The following is a 24679-nucleotide window of genomic DNA, read 5'->3' as shown; positions in this document are numbered from 1 at the left end:
ACAGCATCATTAACGCCAAGAAATATCAATAACGTTCATTAACCTCCAGAATGTCATATCAGTTCACCACCTCATTAACAGTCTTAGTTCTGGCTAACATTCCCACTGCTCACAAAAAAAAGGAAAAGAAAAAAGGAGGGGCATTAAGTAGAAAGACGAGACACAACGTACTATAAAGTTCTGCCATGCACATACCGGTGACAGGTGGTGAAGTTGAAGTGATGGGAATTGGAACAGCCTGGACAGTGGCCAGCAGCTGCTCTTGGACTTTTGGAAGCTCACTGAAGTCGGACACGGTCAGAGCATAATTGGGTTGGTATGAATCTGCAATTCGTTGAAGTGATGGGAATTGGAACAGCCTGGACAGTGGCCAGCAGCTGCTCTTGGACTTTTGGAAGCTCACTGAAGTCGGACACGGTCAGAGCATAATTGGGGTCGTATGAAATTCTCTGCAATTCTCTGCTATCAGAGCCCCTCGATCCTATTCCAAAGCTCAAAACGCCAAGCTCTTTCAGAGAGGAGGCTGCTGCATCGACACTGTCAAATGACCTTCCCCCACTAAGCAGGATCAGTATCTGAGGCACCCCCTCCAGCCGCCTGCTGCCGGAGGAGGCAGTAAAGACATTGTCTCTGACGTACTGGAGACTTGCCCCCGTGTAGAGGGGTCTGCCTCCTTTGTGCCTCAGATCTCTGACACGTTCAAGAATGTCTTCCTTTTTTGTGTATGTGTTTAGATAGAAATGGACGTCTGTGTCTTTGTTGTACTGGACAACAGAAACACGAACTCTGTTCTCAGCTACGTCCAATCTCTCCACCATTCTTTGCACAAACTCTTTCATTGCTGGGAACCCATTCCTATTTCCATCTGATCCATCCATTAGGAAGACAACATCTCTTCTCTGTCTTTCTCTCTCAGCTATGTAACAAATATTGAAGAGTGAAATTAGGAAGGACAGTACATACTATTATCAATAGGAATGTTCCACTTTGAAATAAAAAATAATAATTTTAAATATGTAGTTGTTACTTAATAGAAATGCAAAGGTTTAACTTCTATGTTGAAAATATATCACATTAGTAGGGCTGCCTTTGACTAAAGATTTTTCTGATTGACTAATAGTCGTTCATTTTATGCAATTAGTTAACTAATCACATGTTTATATTAACAAACCATGTAATTCATAATAGTGAGCCTTTAATTGCCAATAGCATATCAGCGCTCAAGTGCACACATAAACAACACAGAAGTAATGAACAGCAAGAAGACTACCTTTACATCATTATTAATTGATAAACTAGTGTTTTCTTTGTTTTTGGCTGCAGTGTCGAAGCCGAAGACACTGACTTATCATCTCCATAGTGGACATGCATGTTTCATACAGATTACATAATCTGAAAATATTTGTTTTCCATTTGAATTGGTTCATTTAAAAGTAGACATTTTGCTATCTATAGATATATTTCTTTGACACGCTCAAATTCACAGAGACCTAGATATAAGAGAAAGCGGTAGATAAAGCGTACCCTGTTTGCTTTCATTATTTTACAAAAACACAACGTTTTGTTGTTATTTTGAGTGCACACAAATGAAAGTGGTCCTTTTACAGATTTGAAAGATGTATTACTCTTATCTGTATGACCAAAAATGATGGAGTATTAATTTAAATATTTGTAGCAATTTAAATGCAAATGATCGCACCGGTGTCCTGACATTTTATCCTACCCATCAGATTGTCCTACCAGGGTTTACTGCGCATGTGCACATCAATATTGCGTCCTTTTTCTCATGCTGAACAACAATAGTTAATGTATCTGCATTACTGTAAGGGTAGGTTTAGGGTTGGGGTAGGGGTAGACTTTAATAAAACACATTCTAATAGGTAGAAAAAATTATTTATTGTTGGTTTCTTGTAGCTGTATCCCTTCTAGATACAACCGCGAATATAACACATAATTACTGTATTTGCATTACTGTAAGGGTAGGTTTAGGGTTGTGGTAGGTGCAGATGTTAATAAACCATAATTTTACAGGTAGCATTTTTCGTTGTCGAATTGTACTACCCACTGTTTTAATGGGAGGTAGCAAAATCTGACAGGATAGCACAAATCGACAGAACACCGGCACCTCCAAGTTAGCTGTAATGCAGTAAGCGCGCTACTATTCAGCTTCCACACTCCGCACAAACACTTGAATAGCACACATTTTTCTAGGTTAACGTTGAAGAGAGTGGCCATGTAATGATGTTACTACTTACATGTTTCAGATGATAAGCCAGATTTGAGGTTGATGAATGAAACAAACGTTTGCATCGACGTAAACAAACGGCTAGACTGATCTGACTACGTGACTTCGCCACTTTCTGTAGATTTTTTTTACCTGCGACTAATAAAATGTTGATCAACTAAGTCTCTTCTCGTTGAGTAATGGTTAGTCGACTGTTAGGGGGCAGCCCTACATAATAGTAACATTTTTAACCTAATTATCATAATACATTTCTGAATATTAAGGAGGTATTTTAGTCACTACTGTGCAGAAGCATTATTACACTTACCTATGAATTCCTTTTTGTTGTAACTTGGAATGGCTTTCATTGCTTCTAATAGCTGTGTCTGGATTTTTGGTAATTCACTGAAGTCAGCCAATGAAAGCACTTTATTTTCAGAAGAAACTGTATGTAATTCATAAGAGTCTGAGTACTTTCCTCCTATTCCATATATTAACACCCCACTTTTTTTTAAAGCAGAGGCTGCTTCAGAAATGCTGTCCCTTGATTTTCCACTAGTCAGCAGAATTAATATTTGAGGGATGCCTTCTTTGTGCCTGCTTCCAGAGGCACTTATAAAGATATTTTCCTTTACATATAGAAGGGCAGAGCCTGTATTTAAGGGCCTTCCACCTTTATGGCTAAGCACTTTTACTGCATTCAATACATCTTCCTTTCTTAAGAATGAATTCAAATAAAAATTTGCTACAGGCACATTGCTGTATTGAATTATTGAGATTCTATCATTATTAATACCCGCATTGAGATGTGTGATAATATTGTACAGAAAATCACGTATTTCTGGAAATCCTCTTCTTGTACTGTCCGAACCATCCACAAGAAAAGCAATATCCCTTTTAAATCCTGTGCCTAGAATTGCAATAATTACAGGATTAGAGATGCACCTTTATAGTATTTTTCTAATTAGAATAAGTATGTTTAGTTTCATTTGTAATATACAATGGCAAGAGGAAAATACATAAAAATGTTAAAAAGAAATAAATGAATACAGAATTTTATTTCCAACAATAAAATATTTTGTAACTTTGTATTTAATTTAGCTTTCCATTAACAAAAAATAAAAATAAAAAATAAATTGAAATGATCAGCCTGTACTGAAAGTCTCAACATGTAATCTTAAAACTTCTATGAACATCTATAAATGTTTCTAAAGCTTTACAATGTATTCTTTTTTATTCTTACCATCAATTTCTCTGTCTCCTTTTTGCCTTTCACCCATAAGTTTTGTCATGAGGCTTTGGTGTAAATTTTTTAAATCATGAAAATCAGAAACCGCAATGGCATAATCTGTCTTCGAAGAAATGGCTTCCATTTCAATAGGATCTGTCAGCCTTGACCCAATGGCAAAAATGGCTACTCCCATACTCTTTAGTGCGTTAGCTGGTCCACGAGGAGAATCTCTTGATCTGCCACCAGCCACAAGCACAAGATTTTGGCTAACACGGCCTATTTGCTGACTTCTAACACTTGGGGTAAAAATACTGTCTCTAACAAACTGCAAAGCCTGGCCAATATATTGCGGCCTTCCCCCTTTTGGTTTGAGGTTGCGTACAGCATCTGCCACCTCAGAAGTGGATGAGTATGTACTGAGATTAAAGCTTATTGCTGCAGTATTACTGAACTGCACAACAGCAATTTGATCTTTTTCTTTACCAACATCAAATGTCTCTGCCAAACTGGCCACAAATTCTCGTATAGCTGTGAATCTATCACTAGCATCATCTGATCCATCAATAAGAAACACAATATTTCTTCCTGCATCCAAAGTCTGGCCTACAACAAATAAAACAAAGAATATTTCCATAAAGGAAAGACAACAGTATTTAAACAACAATTCTATAGAAACACAGTAGATACAGTGGCTAATTTGTCTGCATCTGCAAGTCTCTTCTTCATGTAACATAACAGCATGTTCAACAAAGACATCATTTATCAAAGTTCTTACCCCCAGGAGTTGGAAATTGCTCAGGAATTTCATCACCACTTGTCAAAACAGAGGCAACTCTTTGGACAATGCTGTTGATGGAGGTGAAGTCAGGAACAGAGAAAGCATACGCTGGTGTTGTAGACATTGTCTGTAACTCAAGTGTATCAGAATTACTTGTGCCAATTGTAATGACTTTTATGTTGTTTTCTCTTAAACTTTGTGAAATGGTTCTGACATCATCACCAGATCTACCACCGCTAAATAAGTACAGAATCTGAGGTACACCCTCATGACGTCTGCTTCCAGAGGATTGTGTAAAAATATTTTCTTTAATAAACAGTAGAGCAGCTCCAGTATTCAGTGGCCTTCCACTTTTGTGCCTCATAGATCGTATGGAATTAAGTACCTCTTTTTTGGTTGAGTATGAGCTGAGATAAAAATTAGCTGTGGGATCCCGACTGTACTGAACAACCGCCACCCTATCAAGATCTTCCTCCACATTTAGACTCTCAACTATCCTTACCTGTTGTAGTTTGTGGAAGCCTCCTGGGCTGACGAGGAACTCTTTTTACATATGATACAAGTTTCTGTTCAATGGTTTGAAGGTCATCAAACTGAGGAACAGTAAGGGTATGACCAGGAGTATATGAAATTGCCTGGAGTTGAATAACATCTGCATTTTGATTGCCAATACTGAATGTTACAATTTGATCCTTTTTCAGAGCAGCAGCTGGAGCTCTAACATCATCCTGAGACCTTCCTCCAGTCACAAGCACAAGCACCTGAGGAGCCCCCTCTAGGATTCTGCTCCCAGAAGAGGCAATGAATATGTTCTTTTTGGTATAGTCAAGGGCTCTTCCCGTGTTGAGGGGACTTCCTCCCTGGTGTTTCAGACTCTCAATTGAATTGAGAATGTCTTGATTTGTGGCATGTGTGTTGAGGTAAAAATGGACCTGTGGCTCTCTGCTGTATTGAACTACAGACACTCTGTCTCTGCTTGGCCCAATATTGAGTTTGTCCACCACTCTTTGAACAAACTGACACATTTGTTTAAATGTATCCCTGGTGTCATCAGACCCATCCAGAATAAAGACAATGTCTCTTTGAGCTGCATCCAATTCAACTGGGATGAAAATTAAATGGCTTTAGTAAAACGGACTCTTATAAAATTGTAAGACAAAACATCATTAACACACTAAATACATAAAGCACATTATTGTATGTAGTGATTTTTCATAGTATTAACAATAAAATTCAAATCTGAACGAACAATTTACAGACACATTTACAATCCATATACATTTTGCTATGTTTGTGTTTTTAAGAATATGCTGACAATATCTGACAAAAGAAAAAGGAAAAATGTATGACAGGATATCACTAGTGTATTTTCAAGCTCAACTGAATAAGTAAGATCAATCAAGCAACCAGAATAGAAAAAGGGAAGAACAAGGAGTTGAAATACCAGCAATGATTGAGAAATCATTGGCTCAAACAAGAGCTTTAACCTGAAGGGGAATCTCCACAAGTAGTAAGACTCTTCCATGGTTAAGAGAACCAGTGGAAAACCATGGAAGTTCTCTGATGGACAAAGCAAAAGATGAACAGAACAGGTAAATATTTAGTGGTCAAGGCCATTAATTGCCATTTCTTTAACATATGTTAAGAAAGCTGAATCAATCAATCAATAAATGGCCTCATAGTTAAAGCAAGCAGATTAGTGAAGAAAGCAGCTTTTGTGAAGTTTCATGTCCAAACTCTCAAATGCCCAAAGTCAAAAGAAACAGTTTGTATTTGAGGAAAATGCCAAGTGTTGCTATTCTTACCAATGATAGTAGGGGATTCTATTCCCATTTTGGATTTGATAAAGGAGAGGATATCAGGCTGTATATTTAAAAGTTCACCAAAGGCTGGAAGATTAAAAAGAAATCTAGGTGAAAATGCTATGCTTTGGAGCTCTGCCTCTACAGCATTCTTTATTCCAATGGCAATGGACAGAACTCCAATATTTTTGAGATCTTCAGCTGGACCTGCCACATCATCAATGGACCCTCCACCAGTCATAACAATCAACAGCTGAGGTACTCCTAGCTGATGTCTACTTCCAGAAGCAACAGTGAACACATTGTCCCTGACATACTGTAGTGCTCCCCCAGTATTTAGATTTCTTCCACCTTTTGCTGTAAGGCCATTAATGGAATAAATTACAGCTTTCTTACTACTATAAGTATTAAGTAGGAAATGAGTCAAAGCATCTTCGCTGTACTGTATTACAGCAACTCGAACAATGTCCTGGTCAATGTCAAGATCCTCTGCCATTCTCCGAATAAACTCACGGATGGCAAGAAGTCCATTTTTGGAGTCATCGGAGCCATCAAGGAGAAAAACTATATCCCGTTTGTTAATTCCTGTGTCAGGCAAGTTACCAAGAAAAGAAAAAGAGAAGGATATTGGAATACATCTGACTCATTCAATGTATAAATTGAATAGCAAAAGCTTTAAAAGTGTACAAGAGTGTTTCAAAATGCAAGTAAATCAAAGAATATCAGTGACATCGAACCCTCAAAATTAGTTTTGTGGGTCAGGATGTGAATAGCGTTGAATAAGAAAAGGTCTTGCAAGTGAAATATAGTTCAAAAACACTCCCATGAAACGAACATCTTTATGTGCAAAAGATGTCAACTAAAGACATGGAAGATATGAGAAAATGTTTAAAAAGAAAGGAATTTTCAGTTCCACCCTAGAATTAAGAATATCAACCTATAAATGGCAATTTATAATACATTTAAGGCATTTAGCAGATGCTTTTACCCATAACTTGTTTTTGGAATTTCTCCTGATTCTTTTGGGATATGCTTTAGTGTTAAATGGGTCATATGATGCGATTTCATTTTTTCCTTTCTCTTTGGAGTGTTACAAGCTCTTGGTGCATAAAGAAGATCTGTAAATTTGCAAAGACTAAAGTCTCAAATCCAAAGAGATATTCTTTATAAAAGTTAAGAGTCAGCCACACCCCCCTAAAACGGCTCGTTCGAACACGCCCCCACATATCTACCTCACTATGTGGGAAGATTTGCATAACGCCGCCCAAATGTTCACGCAAAGAAAGAAGGCGTAACTTTTATTCTCGCTGTAGTATTGTTGCCGCTGCCGCCATGTCCTGAAGACGCTGTGTGCTTCGTTGTGAAAGCGAAACTACTTTGTTTGTTCTTCCAAAAGAGGACGATATCCGCTTCGTCATGCCTAGAGCTGATCTGTGCTGGTCGCTGAGGAAATACATCAACTTAGTGCTGTGGATCGCCGGCACATTTTATGGAGGACTGTTTACTGATCCTGGGAGAGTAACGTTAGACTAAAATGCCGGCAGTTCTGACTCACGTAAGTACGTTTTCATTTAAAGGATTTGCCACTGATGATTCAAACGCGAGTTTTGGGCAGTGTAGAATAGCACTTGTTGTTTGTCATTTCTCTGATCACAAATACAGACAGGGTTTTATGTTTACGCGGCACGATGCAACGCAACGCGTAAAAAGACAGTATAAGTCATTATAATCAGTAATTATGTCCCCACTGGATGCAACAAATGCCTCGTTTGTAATGGGTTTTCATGTTTTTGTGTCGTTGCTCCGGCCGGGACACGGCATCAACACAGTATGGTGAGGGGCGTAACATTTCCGTCTCACGCTTGAGGTATTCGGCCAATCACAACGCACTGGATAGCTGGCCAATCAGAGCACACCTCGCTTTTTCAGACCGATGAGCTTTGTAAAAATCGACGCGTTTCAGAAGGCGGGGCATAGAGGAGAAACAATAATGTACAGTATGTGGAAAATAATGTGTTTTTTTTACTTTAAACCGCATAAACACATTTCATTACACCAAATACACAAAATAATGTTCTTTTTAGCAGCATCATATGACCCCTTTAAAACTATTTGTGGCGCTATTAAAGGAAGGCCATTAAATCAATCAATATAATGTGTGAATGGCGACTGAAATTATAGTTTTCAGCTCATTTGAATCTGCATTTTTCACACCAATGTTCACAGTCACAATTTCAAGATCTTTCAGGGCCATGGCAGGCCCTATTATTTCATCACTAGATGGTCTGCTACTCAACAATATTAGTATTTCAGGAATTCCATAAAGTCATCTACTCCCAGATAAAGAATTGAAAACCTGGTGCCTCACAAACTGGAGGCCTGCACCAGTGTTAGCTGCTTGTCCACCTTTGTGTTTCAGGACCTTTATTGCATTTAGAACCTCCACCTTTGTTGAGTAAGTTTTAAGATAGAAGTCAACCAATGGATTGTCACTGTACTGAACCACAGATATTCTGTATTTGCTCTCCTCCACATTAAGTTTCTCAACAAGTCTTTGAACAAAATCACACACTGCACCAAATCCACTTTTAATACTGTCAGAATCATCCAAGAGGAACACAATGTCTTTTGTTACATCTTCGGCATCAACTAAGACATAGTACACCAATGAGAAATATTTTGAAACACAGAATAGCAGGCCAGTGTACCCAAAAATAAACGACTAACACACGCTGCTGCTTTTGCAAGCATACAGAAGACCACAGAAACACAAAAAGCAAAAATTGTCTTACCTTCCTCTAGAAAGACCTTCAGTTCTTGATCTGGAAGGTTCACATAGTTCTTGAGCCTTTCCTGAACAGTGCTGAGCTGGCTGAATTCCTTCACATTGAAAGCAAATGATGGATTGTGAGAGATGGCCTCAATCTGTTTAGGGTCTGCATTTTTCACTCCAACACCAAAAGGAACAACTCCCTCAGTCTTTAGGGCAACTGCAGGTTCTCTGACACTGTCTCTTGATCTCCCCCCAGTCAAAACTATCATAAATTGGGGAACATTTTGACCGGCTCGACCACCATTTGCTGGTGACAAGATAGTGTTTTTCATGAATGTCAAGGCAACTCCAGTATTTAAACTTCTGCCACCTGCCAGAGTGAGTCCAGTTACAGCTCTCAGCACCTCATCTTTGGTTCGGTAAGTGTTCAGGTAGAAGTTAGGAGTTGGTCTCTCACTATGCTGGACCACAGAAACTCGTACTTTATCAAAGCCTATATCCAGAGGCTCAATGACTTTGGAAATGAAGTCACGGATATAGGGAAAGTCACTTCTCACATCATCAGAGCCATCAATCAAGAATGCAACATCCCTTTCTCCACCAGAGGGACTTGGTGTTACAAATTCTGTGAAAGATTAAAAAAAAAGAGAATATGAAATAAATACAATAAAATGCTTAAATATCTACAGTACAACATAAAAGTTAGATTGTACATTTCTGAATACAAAAGAAAATAAATGTAGGTGATTAAAAAAAATAAAGTGGTGCAAAAAGTATTTTTGGTGTTTCAAATTCTGTGAAAGATTTTTAAAGAGAGAAAATATGAAATAAATACAATAAAATGCTTAAATATCTACAGTACAACATAAAAGTTAGATTGTACATTTCTGAATACAAAAGAAATTAAATGTAGGTGATTAAAAAAATTAAGTGGTGCAAAAAGTATTTTCCGTTGACTAATTTGACATGTACTTGGACTTTATAGTGATACTCATCACCTCAAAACAATTGTTTTTTAGTTACTGGTGCCCATTGGTAGAAAGTACTTATTCACTGGCATGTTTGTTACCTTTCATGAACCTATTTGGAAATAAAAGTCTGATAATTGAGGTGCTGTGTCATTTCAGTTATGCAGTATGTTTCGTGCACCATTAGATACATCTTAATATATTAACTGAATAAAATATTATTCAACAAAACTTGTGAGTTTCTCAGATAACAGTTCTTTTGAAAGAGAGTTTGGAGGTTCCATTTGTGTCACACCCCACTTTAAACGTGGAATTTATATACGAAATTAAAATATCACTAATTGTGGTCTTTCTTCCTCATTTAGGGTGACCACTAGTCTAGGCCACTGATATAAGTAGAAGCTTCCTCTCTGATCACATTAATCACTTCTGTAAAAAGCAGTTAATTTATTTACATGTTGTTAAGTTTAAAAAATAAAACAAAATATTTTTATGGTAATGCATTTTATGATTATTATTTTATATACTTTTTTTTAATGAAAAGGTGCTTTAGCTCACCTGTTACTGAAGTATCAGTCTCCCCAACAACAGTGACCAGTGGTGTCATAATTTCATCAACAACACTTGACAAGTCAGCAAAATTTCTTCTGTAGTATGCCAAATTTTCAACAAAAGCAACAGTTCTCAGGAAACTATCCTCCACTTGGCCAGCTCCAACAGCAAATGTCAAAACACCCGCTAAAGCTACACTGTCTGCAATCTTCTTGACCTCATCTTGAGATGGTCCTCCTGTTATTAAAACCAGTACCTGCTGGATCCCCTCTCTCCTACGAGACCCAGCGGAGGGCTGGAAGTGGTTGGCTAGGGCATACTGTAGGGCTGCACCAGTGTTCAATGCACGTCCTCCCATCAATCTCAGCCGAGCGATGGCAGAGAGCACATCCTGTTTGGTGTTGTAAGTGTTCAGATAAAACTCTGTACGCTGCCTTTCAGCAAACTGCATTAGTCCAATGCGCACTCGCTCAGGTCGAACGTCTAGTTTGTTCACCACTTCGGTAATGAAGTCCAACACAGGTTGCAGGTTATTTCCAACATAGTTAGATCCATCCACCAAGAAGACAATGTCTCGGACAACTCTTTGGGTGTGGACCGTAGTAACATCCACAATTGTGCCTAGAAGATTTTAAATAACCTTTTTAGATATTTAGATACTTAGATAGCCTAATTTTAGATATCTAAGTACCGTTTAAATTAAGTGAATGAACGTCAATTTGTGCTATAAGACAGTATCAATGGGCAAAAATGCATAAGAAAAGATACATGGTTTTGTAAAGTATTTTATCTAGGGGATCGCAGGGCACAAACTAACGCGGGGTTAGTTGTAACACACAGTTTAAATATTTTCACACATGCTAGCATAACCACAATTTACGGTATCTACTAGCTGTCATATCAACACTATATAGAGAAAAAGTGCGCCAAAATTCAAAAATCTTTTGAAGATATCGCTGAATATTTATTTTACCATAGCAAAAGTAAATTTCTGGCTGAAGTAAATTTTTCATCTCACTTTTTAGTATTAATTTAAAATGAGACAAATCTGCTATTATTATAATCTCCAATCTGTTATTTATCAGATTAGATCGTTTTTTAATGCTTCGCATACGAGCAGATGACACCAACTGGTTCTAGATTCCAGTTGCGCAGATGGGCAACATTGTAACACTGCGTTACAACGTGCCCCGCTATTATTAGAACTATGCTATTCTATGACAGTATAGCGATGTAATTTACACTATTTACTTTTATGAATTTTAATGAGAACCCACAAGAAACAGGTGAATAAAGACTGACAGTCAATTAATGTTCAGAAATAATTATTTCAAGAAAGCATTTTGGCTCGTTTATGTGTCTCCTGTTCTGTGAGAGCTGTGTGTGAAGGAAGTGGAGTGTTGTGTTCATCTCTGTGTTTTTCTGAATGACTGAATGTGTTTCTTCATCTATTTGCCCACATTGTTTTGAGCTATACTGCATAGCTGCCTCTTCTGATCAGGGCCGTCCTGCATGGTTGCAATGGATTCATTGTCAAACTCCAACATTTGAATATTTTTAATTCTTAAAAAACGCCATTATTCTATTTGAAAAAGTTAATCATTTTATTTTATTAACAAAATATTTTAGTTTGTCTTGTATAATTTTTTTTTCATTAGATCAGATAACATTTTAAGCTGTCATGTGGACATGTTACAATGTGTCCCTCAGATGTTACAATGCACCCCACCTACAGGGCAGTTGGCACATTTCACTTCCATTTTTTGAGGGTAAATAAAGAAAAACATATGAAGAGTTCAGATGCAAAAGCCTCTAAGTGCCATCTAAAATTTTCATCTAAAATGGCCATTTTTATCAGGCTCATATATTTATGTTCAGTTATTTCACTTTAATAGCATAGAAAAGAACCTATACATTGCCATTAAAGTAAAATTACTGAACCTAAATATAGGAGCCTGATAAAAACGGCACTTAGAGGCTTTTGCATCTGAACTCTTCATATACACTGTAATTATGAAACAAAGTGACATATTTGTGCAAGAATAGTGTGAAATTAATGTGAATAAAAATTATACTCTGAACCTCAGATGGATTTATACAAACTGAGAATGTCAAAAAGTGTTAGGTTGGACCCCGTGCTCCCCTATAGTTATCTTAATAATTTAAATATTTATCTATATAACTAATACTTATGAACAATACAATCTGCTTTTTTTTATAAACAAAATGAGTATGTTTGTAGAATTCTAAAGATTACCTGTTTCAGTTGGACCCTCTGTTACAACAATACCAGACAATGTAGAGAGAGGGGAGATAATTTCTCTGGGGTTGCGCAGCAACATCCTGAAGTCCTTCAGCATGAAAACCACACTGTCATCAAAAGCTATTTGCCTGAGCTCAGCCTCATCGGCAGCCCTGGAGCCTGCAGCCAAAGTCAGAACACCCATTTGACGGACAGCATCAGCTGGTTGTTGGACACTGTCTTTGGATTTTTTACTGGTTAGGAGCAACACAAGCTGTGGCACTTGATCTTGAATGCGGCTACCACTCTCAGCTGTGAGCATGTTGGTCCTCACAAAATCCAAGGCAGCACCAATGTTGACTTCAACCGAAGATTTGGGTTTTATTCTTGCGAGGGCAGAGCTTAGTGATTCCTTTGAACTGAATGAGTTGAGGTTGATCTCCATTCTTGGGGTGGTGGAAAACATGGCCACTCCGACCTGCACCTGATCAGGACCAATTGGCATGGTGTCAATAAACCTTTTGATGAATTCTCGCACTGCATTGATTACGATGGTACCCATGCTACTGTCAATGAGGAAAATTATATCTCTCTTCCCAACAGCCAAAGCTAAAAGGGGAGAAAAAAAGAAGAATTCTGCTTAGTCCTTCTGCAAATTCTAACCAAAATCAGGTAACCTAAATTAGCTCTCATCATTTATTTAAAATTAATAATTAAGGTTTAGCTTGAAGGTTGTTTTACAAATACAATGTATTAACTATCACCATTCTTTTACTTGACATAAAGATGGCATAGATAAATCATATATGCAGTAAAAATTAATTAGCATTAAGTGATCATTCATTTCAAAATGGACATTTGCTGTGACCAAAATGTAATAATATCCTGAATAAACATACAAAATCTTACAAAAATTGAGTTATCTCTCTCCACTTAAAAGCTGTGCTACACTTGATTTAGTTTAAATATTGTGTTTTAGAGAGAACAATCAATGATGAGAACAGTGAACTACAACACTATTTGTATGGTTCGTTGGCAAACAGCATATGTTTTTTACAGCATTGGTTTTTAATCCTGGTCCTGGGGACCCACTGCTCTGCACATTTTGTATGTCTCTTATCTGACTCTGTGCAGTTCATGGAGCTCTAACCTGATGAGATGATGAACTGAATCAGGTGTGTTAAATAAGGGAGACACAAAATGTGCAGAGCAGTGGGTCCCCAAGACCAGGATTGAAACTACTAGCTTACAGCACTCAAAATATGGTGTATAAGTGTTGCCTCTAAAATACCAGACAAAGAAATACTGGAAAAAAAACCCCCACTAAAACCTTTTTTAAACCAATTTTTTTGTTGTTGTTTAAATGTCCACGTCCCTGATAATGTACTGTTATTATTTCCCACTCTTCAGTTTCGCTTTGGAATCCCCCTCATATGTTAATTACATACCTTCTGTGAAATCTGTTTGAATCACAATGGTGCGCTGGGCGACCCCATTAATGTATTGCAGTATCTGGTCACCCACGCGTGCCACTGTTCTGACATCAGGAGCAGACAGAACAAAGCTTTTGTCTGTAGCAATAGCTTCCAGTTGGGCAGTAGCAGAATCACCCACAGCAATGCCAAAGGTGTACACACTGGCCTGCTTTAGGGCCCTCTCGGCCTGACTGACATCATCAGTGGACTCCCTAGTACTGATCACCACCAGCACCTGGGGTACCCCTTCCTCAGCCCTGCCTCCTGCATCTTGGCCCAATAGACTGTCTGCCACCTCCTCCAAAGCGGCCCCCAGATTTGCCTCATAACTGCCAGGGTACTTAAGCCCCCGAATAGCATTGAGGACACTCTCTTTGTTGTCATAGCTATTGAGATAGAACTGAATGTCAGGGTTGGCACCATAAAGCACGAGGGCTACACGGATTGCATCCCTGCCCACGGCAAGCCCCTCAATCACTTGGACAGCCAAATCACTGACGAGGGGGAAGTTGGCAGCTCCAACGCTCTCTGATCCGTCAATTAAGAGTACAAGGTCGGCTGGCGCAGGGGCTTTGAAGGGAAGTGGAGAGAGGACAGAGAGACAAACAAAATATAATGCAAAACGTGTGGGTTAAAAAAAGGAAAGAGGGAGGGTGAAAGGGGAGGGGTGCAAGCATAAAACATAATCATGGATAATTACAATCCATCATAAAAACACAACACAAACACATTATACTGCATGTCTGCTGAACCAAGGAAGATGCTCTGCAACTTTCTCATTTTCATACTCTAAATAGTGTAGAATTAAGTTGTGGGGTTTTAATTTACAGTGTATTTAGAGTAATTGTGTGTACATTACAAAAATTCTGAACTGTTTATGTGTTTGGGCCCCTCTAAAGGCTGCCTAGGCAATTGAATCTTTTCATCTTCTTGTGTTCAGTCAGACCATGCAGACTCATGTTACAGTATTCAGTGATAACAGCACCAGTCATGACCCTTCTGTCTCATCTTTGGACCTTTATAAATCTTTTTTACTGTCACTTCTTTCAACTGTACTAGCATTTTTCACATATTTGATTGTTAAAGACCCCATGAAATCGCTCAACAATCACGGTTTTATTTCTTGTGACAACAGTACTAAAACAAAATTTATGGCCAGGATATATTGAAAGGTTTGTCCCATGTTTAAATGGTCAATAAGCTTTATGTCACAAACATGAGCCATGATTTACTCCTTGATAATCGACTGCAGGTGATATTAGGGGAGGGACATTAATGTTCTAGACAGCATCTGATACAAACATGTCTGAACTATAGGATGAGTCATCAATACTTTTAGCTTTATTTTCCAGAAGAGAGAGACTGTAAATGTAAACTGCATACAATTATCTGCTAAAAGTGGAGTTTGTCATAATTTTGGAGCACACTACAAAATACTACTGATGGCTAAAGGCAAACCTACATAGACACAAAAAGGCACAAAACTTTTACCTTCAGTTTATGGGGTCTTTAATGTTTAAATTCAGTGAAATATGCCCTTTGTTTAGTAAACAGTTCAAAGATGAGAACATATGGATTCATCACTGTCTTAATTGTGGAGAAACACTTTTTTTTACTTAAATGGTTACACAGTGAAGACAGTCAGCACACAAACACATAAGAATCAGACATTAAGCTCTCAAGACATAAGCTGTGCTGGGTGGTTAGCCATCATCAGCTGCTGATGATCTCTAAGACATAAATCAGTCATATGACATCTAAAGAATTTAGGCATCAATTTGGAAGTGAATCTAATTTTCATTTTATATTTTCTTTAAGAATTTAGTAGAGGAATGGATGGATAAATAAGTGAATGGATAATGGCAGAGAGACAGAAAGACAGTGGGATGGATGTTGATGGGTTTGAAATTCTGTTACATCTAAAATCCATTATTTCATGTCTATTTGCGCAAATGCACTAAAAACAGCATGCAGAAAATGTGACTGTAACAAAACTAGTCATGTTAACAGTGGGGGAATTGTTAATTGGGTTATTTCTAGTTTAATTTTTCATGAATTACCCAGAGTCAATATTAACTGGCTGTGACCGTTCCCGACGCTGACAGTAGCTCTTGAGACCTTTCAGGATTGGTGGTGTAAACTTAAAATTCAGTTATCCATTGAATTGTTTTTGTTCATTAGGAGTTCTGAACAAACTACAGCATACTGCTCTGAATGGCCTCTAGGTATTTAAATCAGTTATTTCCTTTTACATAAACTGTAACTGTTTCTCTTCGCTGTCTTAAATATGAGATTTCAAAGTTTTAACACAAGTGACCAGCACTGATGGGGGTCTTCTGAAAACGCTCCTATTGTTACTTGCTGTTGCATAAGTATTGTTACTTGCTCCTATTGTTACTTGCTGTTGCAAAAGTAGATGTAATTAAACTTAATATTAAACAATAGAGCTTTGCAAAGAACAAGATACCTAATTTTAAACTCTCCTCCCAGACAAGGGCAAATAGCACAGTAAAATTAATGTTTTTACCCATAGCGTGACATTTACATCTCAAAGAAGGGTGAAGAGACAAAAAAAAAAAAAAAAGATGGACTAAACTTACCATCCTGAGCTTCAAGTTTTTGGAATAGGCCAAAAACCATTACACCCCAGAGGGCATACAGTAACAACCGACTCTTCCCCATTGTCCACAAAAGCATAGGAATAGACAGCTGGAAAAAAGACAACAAAACTGCTTTTAAGGTTTTGGGAAAATGTACAGCATACTACAGTATATGGATACTCTCAAACAACATCCCTTTATTTCAGATAGAACTTACTCAATTTCACTGGCACTAACACACATGACTGTTGTTCATCCACAGTTCTGACATAACTTTGCACAGTCTGATAATGTTTTGCTATCAAATTATAGGTGTCAAACGATCAATATTCTAAATATAGTCCCTTACTGGGTTGTTTGTGTTCTCATCTTATCTCATAAAATATAACATAAACATTCTCTGAAATACCTCAGGACTGTTTACGCTTATTTTTAGGAGGAGAGGAAAAGTTTTGGCAGTACAGTGAGATTTATGTGACCTGTTTCCACCCCATGAGCCAAATCCACACAGCTGTCAGATTTCAGGATTTTAAAAGGTTTTCTTCCCACATCAACTGTCCTCACTTGCCAGTAAAAACCACTAAGCACTACACAGTCCACACTCAGAAAAAAAGCATCAGAGTACTGGACACAAACAAAAATGCCATAACATGCAGATACCACAACACAGAATGTCCCCTCCCTGTTGAGCTCAGAATCACACTGAAAGGATCTATTGTAAAAACATTCAGAGTGGAAGCCTACAGGAAAATAACATGTTTCCATCACATCAGTCTCAGAGTTGCTGGACGCATTGAGTCACGGTACAAATTCATTCGTTTTGGTAGTTGGTTGCCATGTGACCACAAATGCAAATATGATTTTAAAAAAAAACTTATATAAAAAACATTTGTTTTTAAAGGCATTTTTGCATGTTTTGCTCTTACAGTTATAACAAATTAAACATTGTATTTGTATTATTTATTTTTTTAAATGTTAACAAAGTAAAGTGAACAAAGCCATGTTCTCAGTGAGGAACAGCCTAATTTGTCCTGAGGAAAAATCATGTCTTGTTCCAATTCAAACATTCCTGACATATTCATTATACAAATAAATATGCCTTTAAATAATAGTTTCAATTATTTTATTTTTCCACCTGCCATTTTAAAATTGTTGTAAGCTATACTCTTTATATTTAACATGAAGTGTTGTTAACATTGATATTTTCAAGATATTCAACAAGAAAACATGTAGGAGGGACTTAGTTTTTTTTAGATTTGATTGGATAATAATAAGAAGTAGTGCTATGAGAATGGAGCCAGTTTGTTTGAGAGTTGAAAACCAAAAGGAATTTGTGACATCATCCAATATAGATAGCGATATAGATAGATATAGATGTGTGTGTGTGTGTGTGTGTGTGTGTGTGTCTCTCTCAATTACATTCATTGTGCACAAGACCAGGAAATATAAAATGAAAAAGAAAAAAAAAATGAAAATGATTAATCACATCTGGAATAGCTAGAATCCTACAAGAAAGAAAGAAAGAAAGAAAGAAAGAAAGAAAGAAAGAAAGAAAGAAAGAAAGAAAGAAAGAAAGAAAGAAAGAAAGAAAGAAAGAAAGAAAGAAAGAAAGAAAGAAAGAAAGAAAGAGGTCCTTACACAAAATTACTTTATGAGTTGAAGTTGTTTCGGTTGGCATTTATTTCCTTTGGATGCAGAAAAATACTTAATAATTTTCAAACTTCAGCACACAACGGTATTTCATTTAAATTTATTACAAGTAAATTTATAGCATATAATGTAACAATGCGTAGTCATAATGCGCACAATATGTGCCAACTAGTGGTGTGTCTGAGAAATAATAACTGCAAGCACAACCACATGAAAAACTGGGCATGTGAATTGAGAATTGTTGTGAATTACTGATATGCACATACTGCATATAGAAATAAAGAAACAAATAAATATAATTAATTATAACCAGGGCAAAACATAAAAATGGCCAGTGCAAACTAAAAAAAATATTTCCCAAAGAACATTCAAATCATGGAAATCTCTTTTTAATTACATTAATAGTTACATTATTTTCAGCATCATTTTGCTGCCTCATTCAGTAAAGTTGTAGAGAAAAAGCAACTGATTCAGTCATTTTTTTTAATGCCCAAGCAACAATAATGAGATGGAAAACATATGTGTGTACCAAAACCAAGCTCAGTCAAAAAAACCTTAACCGCCAAATGAGTATTACAAGGTGTCTCAACATTGTCCTCTGCTGGATTGAGTTGGGATAACTACTTCTCCCTGACAGTCTTTCTCAAAGCAGGCCCAGCAGAGGAAATCTAATACCCACACTCTCAGGAAAAATGTGCAAAAATGTTAACTTTAGATTGTCACTGCATGAGTAGTATCATCAAAGGTACACTTTCAAACATTTTCTTCCCCTAAAGGGTGCATATCAGCACCCTATAGTTCTGTGCATGTTTGTGGTGACAATTACATATGTTTGCCTATATGTATGCAAGTCAATGGTAAAGTACTGCAATGGATTTAGGTTTTCTGGTGTTTTCAAAGGTCCACATCTGGTTCTGCTTCACTTAAGTTTAATGCCTCAGCTCTAACTCTCCCAGCATTCTTTGTCCATCTGGCAAAGACAGTGGAAAAAAGTGTTTCACATCACCCTGTCTTTACAGTGCTGGGCAGAAGGTGCGATTTGAATAATGTCTATAGTGGTAGAAAAGTACAACAGAGCTTACTGACTTGTTCTGCTTCTTGCCTCTGTTTAAACAAGCTCATAATCAGTATTATCTTCATCCTGGTATGTTATATTATCTTGATGAAAACAAAATCGGCATAACAACTAAAACAGACAGTTAAGATGATAATTTTGAAATATATCCTTCTAGAAAAATGTGTATTTTACACTTTTACATAACATAATCATTAAGGTAAATGTAATCATATCACAAACACACGATTGCATACTGTAACAGTGGTCTCAAAAACTTTCCTGCTGAATTTTCCACCCTTACACACCCTTAGCACAGAGCCCCTCCTCATGTATTTTACTTATCAGAGCACTTTGCTCTGCCTCTTCTGCAATGCCTCTTCCTGTGGTGCAAGAAAAAATCCCTAAGCTTTGGAATTTAGTGTACCCATAGAATTCTTAACATTAAAACTATAATTAAGAAGTAAAACCGCCTACACATTGTGTGCATTGGAAAAGTCATGCAAACAAATTAAACTTTATAGGGTAAAAAGGGTGCATACACAGCATATTTTAGTAAAAATGGATTTTGGCACAGCTTTAGAATGCATGCATACAAATACATTAAAACCCACACCATCTTGTACAGGCTCACTCATGAACTTAAATGCTCCTTTTACAAAGACATATTTGCATGACTCATATATAACAAAGCAACTCACCTCTGGAATACAGAATTCAGAGTGCTGTATTCCGCAGTCTTTCTATGGAATTTCAAATAACTGCAAAAAGACAACTCTTAGGTCATTATCTTCCTGGTATTTCCCTTCTGTGAACTGTTCTGGATGGGACAGGCAGAGATGCTGCTGATTAGCTCGTGTGCTGGAGCTCTACTGTGAGACTCTCGTCCGTTGAGCTGACTGTGTGCTCTCCAGAGGAGGAGTGCCACTTACTCCAGCCTGGGACAGAACACACAACTCAGAGAATCCTGGAGAAAAGCCACCCAATTTTTCTACGCCTCCTACTTTCCTCTGCATAGAGAAAAAGGAAAAAGCACAAAGAGGGGAAAAAAGTGAGCGAGAGAGAGAGTCATAAATGAGAAACAGACCCAAGGCCGTATTTGGTATGACTGTTCCTTATTGGGAAGGTGATGTAACAAACCAAACCAAAGATTTTTTTCTTCTTCTTACACTCCTCTAACTCAACTTGTATCCTTGGCTACCCACTGAAGGAAAAATCCCAAACACAATATATGAACTTTCTTGCAAGTCTCTTTAGTATATAAAAAAGTGTAGAGTATAAATGTATATTAGTATTTGAAAAAAATCACTTTTTGGATTGGACTTGTTTAGATGACTGTGACAAACAAGGTTCTGGATGGGGACATTTTTTTTTAATTCTGAAGAGATGAATCAAGCATAATAAAGATCATTTTTTTGCACTTATTACTGTATATGAAAAACACACACACAAAGACATGTAAATCTGCTTCAATGGCAACACAATCAGAAAACACATTCAGATAATAAGTAACATGTTTAAATGTTACATGATACATGTGACACGTGTAAACTATGTAAAAACAAGTTCTCGGGCATTACACACAATGAAATCATTTTCTAGTTGTCACAGAACAAGCTGACCTAAGATGGGTGGATCAAAGTGAGGTGTCAGTCCTGAGAGATCAGACTTTTACTGTTGTGTTAAAACTGAAAAGTAACATTATAATATGCAACACCTGTTTCTGTTGCTGTATCTCATTGTTGAATTAAGTAGCTGTGCTCTGAATTATGTCAGAATCCTAGAGAATAAACAACTGATTCCTGTGATTCAATGCTGCGATTACTTCACAATAAGAGATGTGTTGACAAATTCTGCTCCACTGTGCGCAAGTATAATAGATCAATGTCAAATTAAAGAAACTACAAATGTAAATTATGGAGAAGTGATGTAGCCTAACGATTTTGAGAAGAACAAAAGTTTCCCCATTTGAATCAACTTGTTACACAAAGACAAAAGCAATTCACAGGAGCATGTGTTCCCACTGTGTAGTATTTAAAAAAGTATCTTGAGAAAAATACAGCTTGTTGCCTTATAGGCCTTTTAATGCTTTCCTCTTTCCTCTGTTCACCAGGGTCAACTGTTATACTGAACTATAAATGCTTGCAGAAACAGAACAAAAATCCTGTTTGCTAATTTTGAGTAGGCCTACATGCCTGTTTCGACATGTTGTCCTTAGTCCAGAAAACAAAGAGTGGCATTTAAAAAAAAAATAATAATAATTAAACAATTCTGAAATGCACTGAAGCTCATAAAATAATTAAGAAAGAAAATATGTATATTATATATTTCACTAGGTATGACCACACTCTTTTAATAAAACAATTGGGATTATAAGGCAGTCAGTAATAATAATCTGATGAAAAAAAGACTTTGCTTTAGGACCTTCATTGTAAACCCATGTCTCGGAGGCTTCATCTTTTGTGCATGTGCATGCAAAGACTCAGTCAATTGAAAAGAAAGAGGGTTTATTTTCCCCATTTATTTCTGAAAGCCGCAAAATGGCACTATTAAAAAACATTATGGTTTGGGTTTTATTGTGGGTTTGGTGCACTGGACTGATCTAAATGTTGGAAATATCACTTGACTTACATGCTTGTATTGTAACAATTTTAATAGTTGGTTCAAACCACCATTTACCTTTTAATGGAAAAGTGATTTGTCGTCCAAGAGTTTCCATGGGTAACTGGATAGATATTGTGGAGTTCTGTGGATTTCCCAAAACTGTACCTGATCAGAGTTTCCTCTGCTTAGTCATGGAGGATGCTGAATCACAAACCAGCCTGCTAATAGTGAAACTAATTCAACTTTGAGTGATGTATGGTGTTATTTTATGGGGCCTTTTCTCCATTATTATTTAAAAAGATACAGCAGAGTGAGGTACAGGAGAATAAGAAATCTCTGAGAAAATCACATCTCTTGCATGAGTACATACAGCGACTCAATATGTCAGTGCATGCGTTCTGACCGCTAGGCCCTGACATTCTTTGAGTTTGATTCAGCATGTTTGTGCACATACTTTTGGTAAAGTTTTTGCCACAACAAATGCCGATAGCCAAATGCCTTTCTTTTACTTCCAAGACTGTTAGTTCTTCTTTGCTCCTTTAAATTGTCAAATATATTATATCTAAATCTTTAATCAGCAATAAGTATGTTTTGACATATTGTGCATTATGTTTTTTGAGGAAGCAATAAAGATACATGCGCAATTGCAATGGCAGTGTACAGTTATTTTTATAGTTAAATGCCATTATAATAATATTATAAAATAGATTTACTCTATTCTATATAGGGAAAATCTAAAAATATTAATGGTAACAGTTGTTTGACCATTCTGCTGCTGCATTCAATTTTTGGTTCTGACTTACTATGGTCAGCTAGAGCCAGTGAAAATAAAAAGTAAACAGGTACAATCATTGCCAAACATTTGCACACACCTAGCTTGTTTACCAAAGCAGTGTTGGCTTGCCCCATTAGATTCACAACGTTCATCCAGCTAAGAACTACTTCTACTTTTAGTGTGCTCTGAAATCAACTCTGTTCTTTGTCAAAAAAGTTATACATTCAGCCAGTTTTACTAACAAGACTTTGAGAGTCTAAATCCCTTTTTCTTTAACATGAGCTGTGGTTTTCTATAGTTTTACACAAGGCCAGGTGGGCACAGACCAATAATGATGATTCACAGATTGCAGATTAGTTCCAGACACAGGCTGAGCCTGAGCAACACAAACCACAAACTCAGTAAGGAAGTTTAGTCTTAAAGGAACTGCAAGATTCTAATGCACCTAAAATTAACACAAAACGTCTCAGGTTACTTATGTAACCGTGGTTCCCTGAGTAGGGAACGAGACACTGCGTCCTCTAGGGGTCGCTATGGGGAACGCCTCATCGTGACCCGTGTCTATTTATACTATAGTCGCACCGGTAGTGACGTCATGGCTGTCGCCGGCCAACGAGTTGGTGTTTTTTCAATGTATGCTTCAGACACGGGTCACGACGAGGCGTTCCCCATAGCGACCCCTAGAGGACGCAGTTCGAAGTTCCCATGAAAGGGAACCATTTTACGCATATAGCAGCACTTTTGCTGAACCAAAACATCTAAATGATTTTCAACTGAGACGGAGATTCAAAAAGGCACCAGCTGTCCTAATAGGATGACCCTATAGGACTGTAAGCAAAGTGTCTACAGGACAGAATGTTCATGTAGATCGCAGCTTATCATCTGATTGTGCTGGTTTCCAAACTCTCTTTCTCTTTAATTTCTGTGAGAAGACTCTAAATCAGATGAAATGGATTTTCAGAGATGGTTGGCAGCTGTGCACAGCATGTGCAAAACACATTTCTAAAGTCCCCCTTTCACCATAATCTGTTCCCTTTTCTCTCTCTGGCCACTTTGAGGGGTATATTTGTTTTGAATTTGACTTCAGCATTTTAAGATTCTTCCTGTGGTGTTGCAGCCTACAGACAAAAAAAAAATCTGCACATCCAAAGCTTTAGGGGATAAAAATATGCATATACTGAGTCAGGATTACACGTTAGTGATGAGAGCAAAAGCTGTGGTCGCATATTGTGTCCAGGTTTGCTCTGGCTAGCCAAAGTTGCGACCATTGGTATTTCTGCAAATCTGTTATAAATACGATAAATCACTAACATCACGAGTACTATGAAAATAAAAATGTGTGTTATGATCACAAGTTCTGTTGCACCATTAAATTTTCTTTTTCCCCACCAATGATAATCTACAGTTAGACCATCATTTACCCATTTGCTGTTAGTATCTTAGAATAGGTTTCTGCAACAAGCAACATGAACAAGAATCACTTTTTTGCCCACTATTTAACTAACAATCTGGAATAAAAAAGATGCAATGTTTAAGTCTTTGGCCCTCAGAATGGTCTAACTGCTCACCATGTATCAAATCCCCCGTTCCAGCTGCCAGCAGCAGCCGCAGTTTAACCCTCCCTTGTTGCTTCATTGACTCACCAATCTATCTGAACAATGAACTCGATTGAGATCTCACTGGGTGTCCCGTACCGACAGCTGCTGTTTTAAAATTCTGAACCTAGTAACCATGACTACAATGCCGCAATGACTAATGCCTCATAATGCATACAGTATTCATGGCTGGAAATGTAGTCAAACTGGATGTGATGGAACTTTTAGAATATACTTTTTAACATGATTACTCAACATGTGCCTTTGAAAAAGACAGTGTGCTTGAAAATCATTCTCATTTTTTCCATGGTGTTCACATGCACTGAGGCTGGAAATTAGAATTTCCATGATTAAAA

At 37.3% G+C, this 24679-nt stretch overlaps 2 protein-coding genes across 2 annotated transcripts; both read right to left on the bottom strand.

Moving 5' to 3' along the window:
• Positions 1-278: 278 nt before the first annotated feature.
• LOC107739950 (collagen alpha-3(VI) chain-like) lies at positions 279-4684 on the bottom strand. The gene is made up of 4 exons (XM_016552218.1): positions 4231-4684; positions 3468-4058; positions 2553-3134; positions 279-916 (listed from the first exon to the last, which is right to left on the bottom strand). Exons 1-4 carry the CDS (start codon positions 4595-4597, stop codon positions 279-281), a joined length of 2178 nt encoding a protein of 725 aa, XP_016407704.1. The 5' UTR covers positions 4598-4684.
• A 37-nt stretch (positions 4685-4721) lies between these two features.
• LOC107739949 (collagen alpha-3(VI) chain-like) lies at positions 4722-20282 on the bottom strand. Its single transcript, XM_016552217.1, has 7 exons — positions 20051-20282; positions 16646-16754; positions 14019-14615; positions 12586-13179; positions 10335-10949; positions 8828-9433; positions 4722-5335 (listed from the first exon to the last, which is right to left on the bottom strand). The coding sequence occupies exons 2-7, from the start codon at positions 16740-16742 to the stop codon at positions 4722-4724; spliced, it is 3123 nt and encodes a 1040-aa protein (XP_016407703.1). The 5' UTR covers positions 16743-16754; positions 20051-20282.
• Positions 20283-24679: the final 4397 nt, after the last annotated feature.

This window comes from Sinocyclocheilus rhinocerous, unplaced genomic scaffold (assembly GCF_001515625.1).
Source record: "Sinocyclocheilus rhinocerous isolate Xijiao unplaced genomic scaffold, SAMN03320098_v1.1 scaffold4028, whole genome shotgun sequence".
Lineage (NCBI taxonomy): Eukaryota > Metazoa > Chordata > Actinopteri > Cypriniformes > Cyprinidae > Sinocyclocheilus > Sinocyclocheilus rhinocerous.
This window is presented reverse-complemented; position numbering and strand designations above follow the sequence as displayed.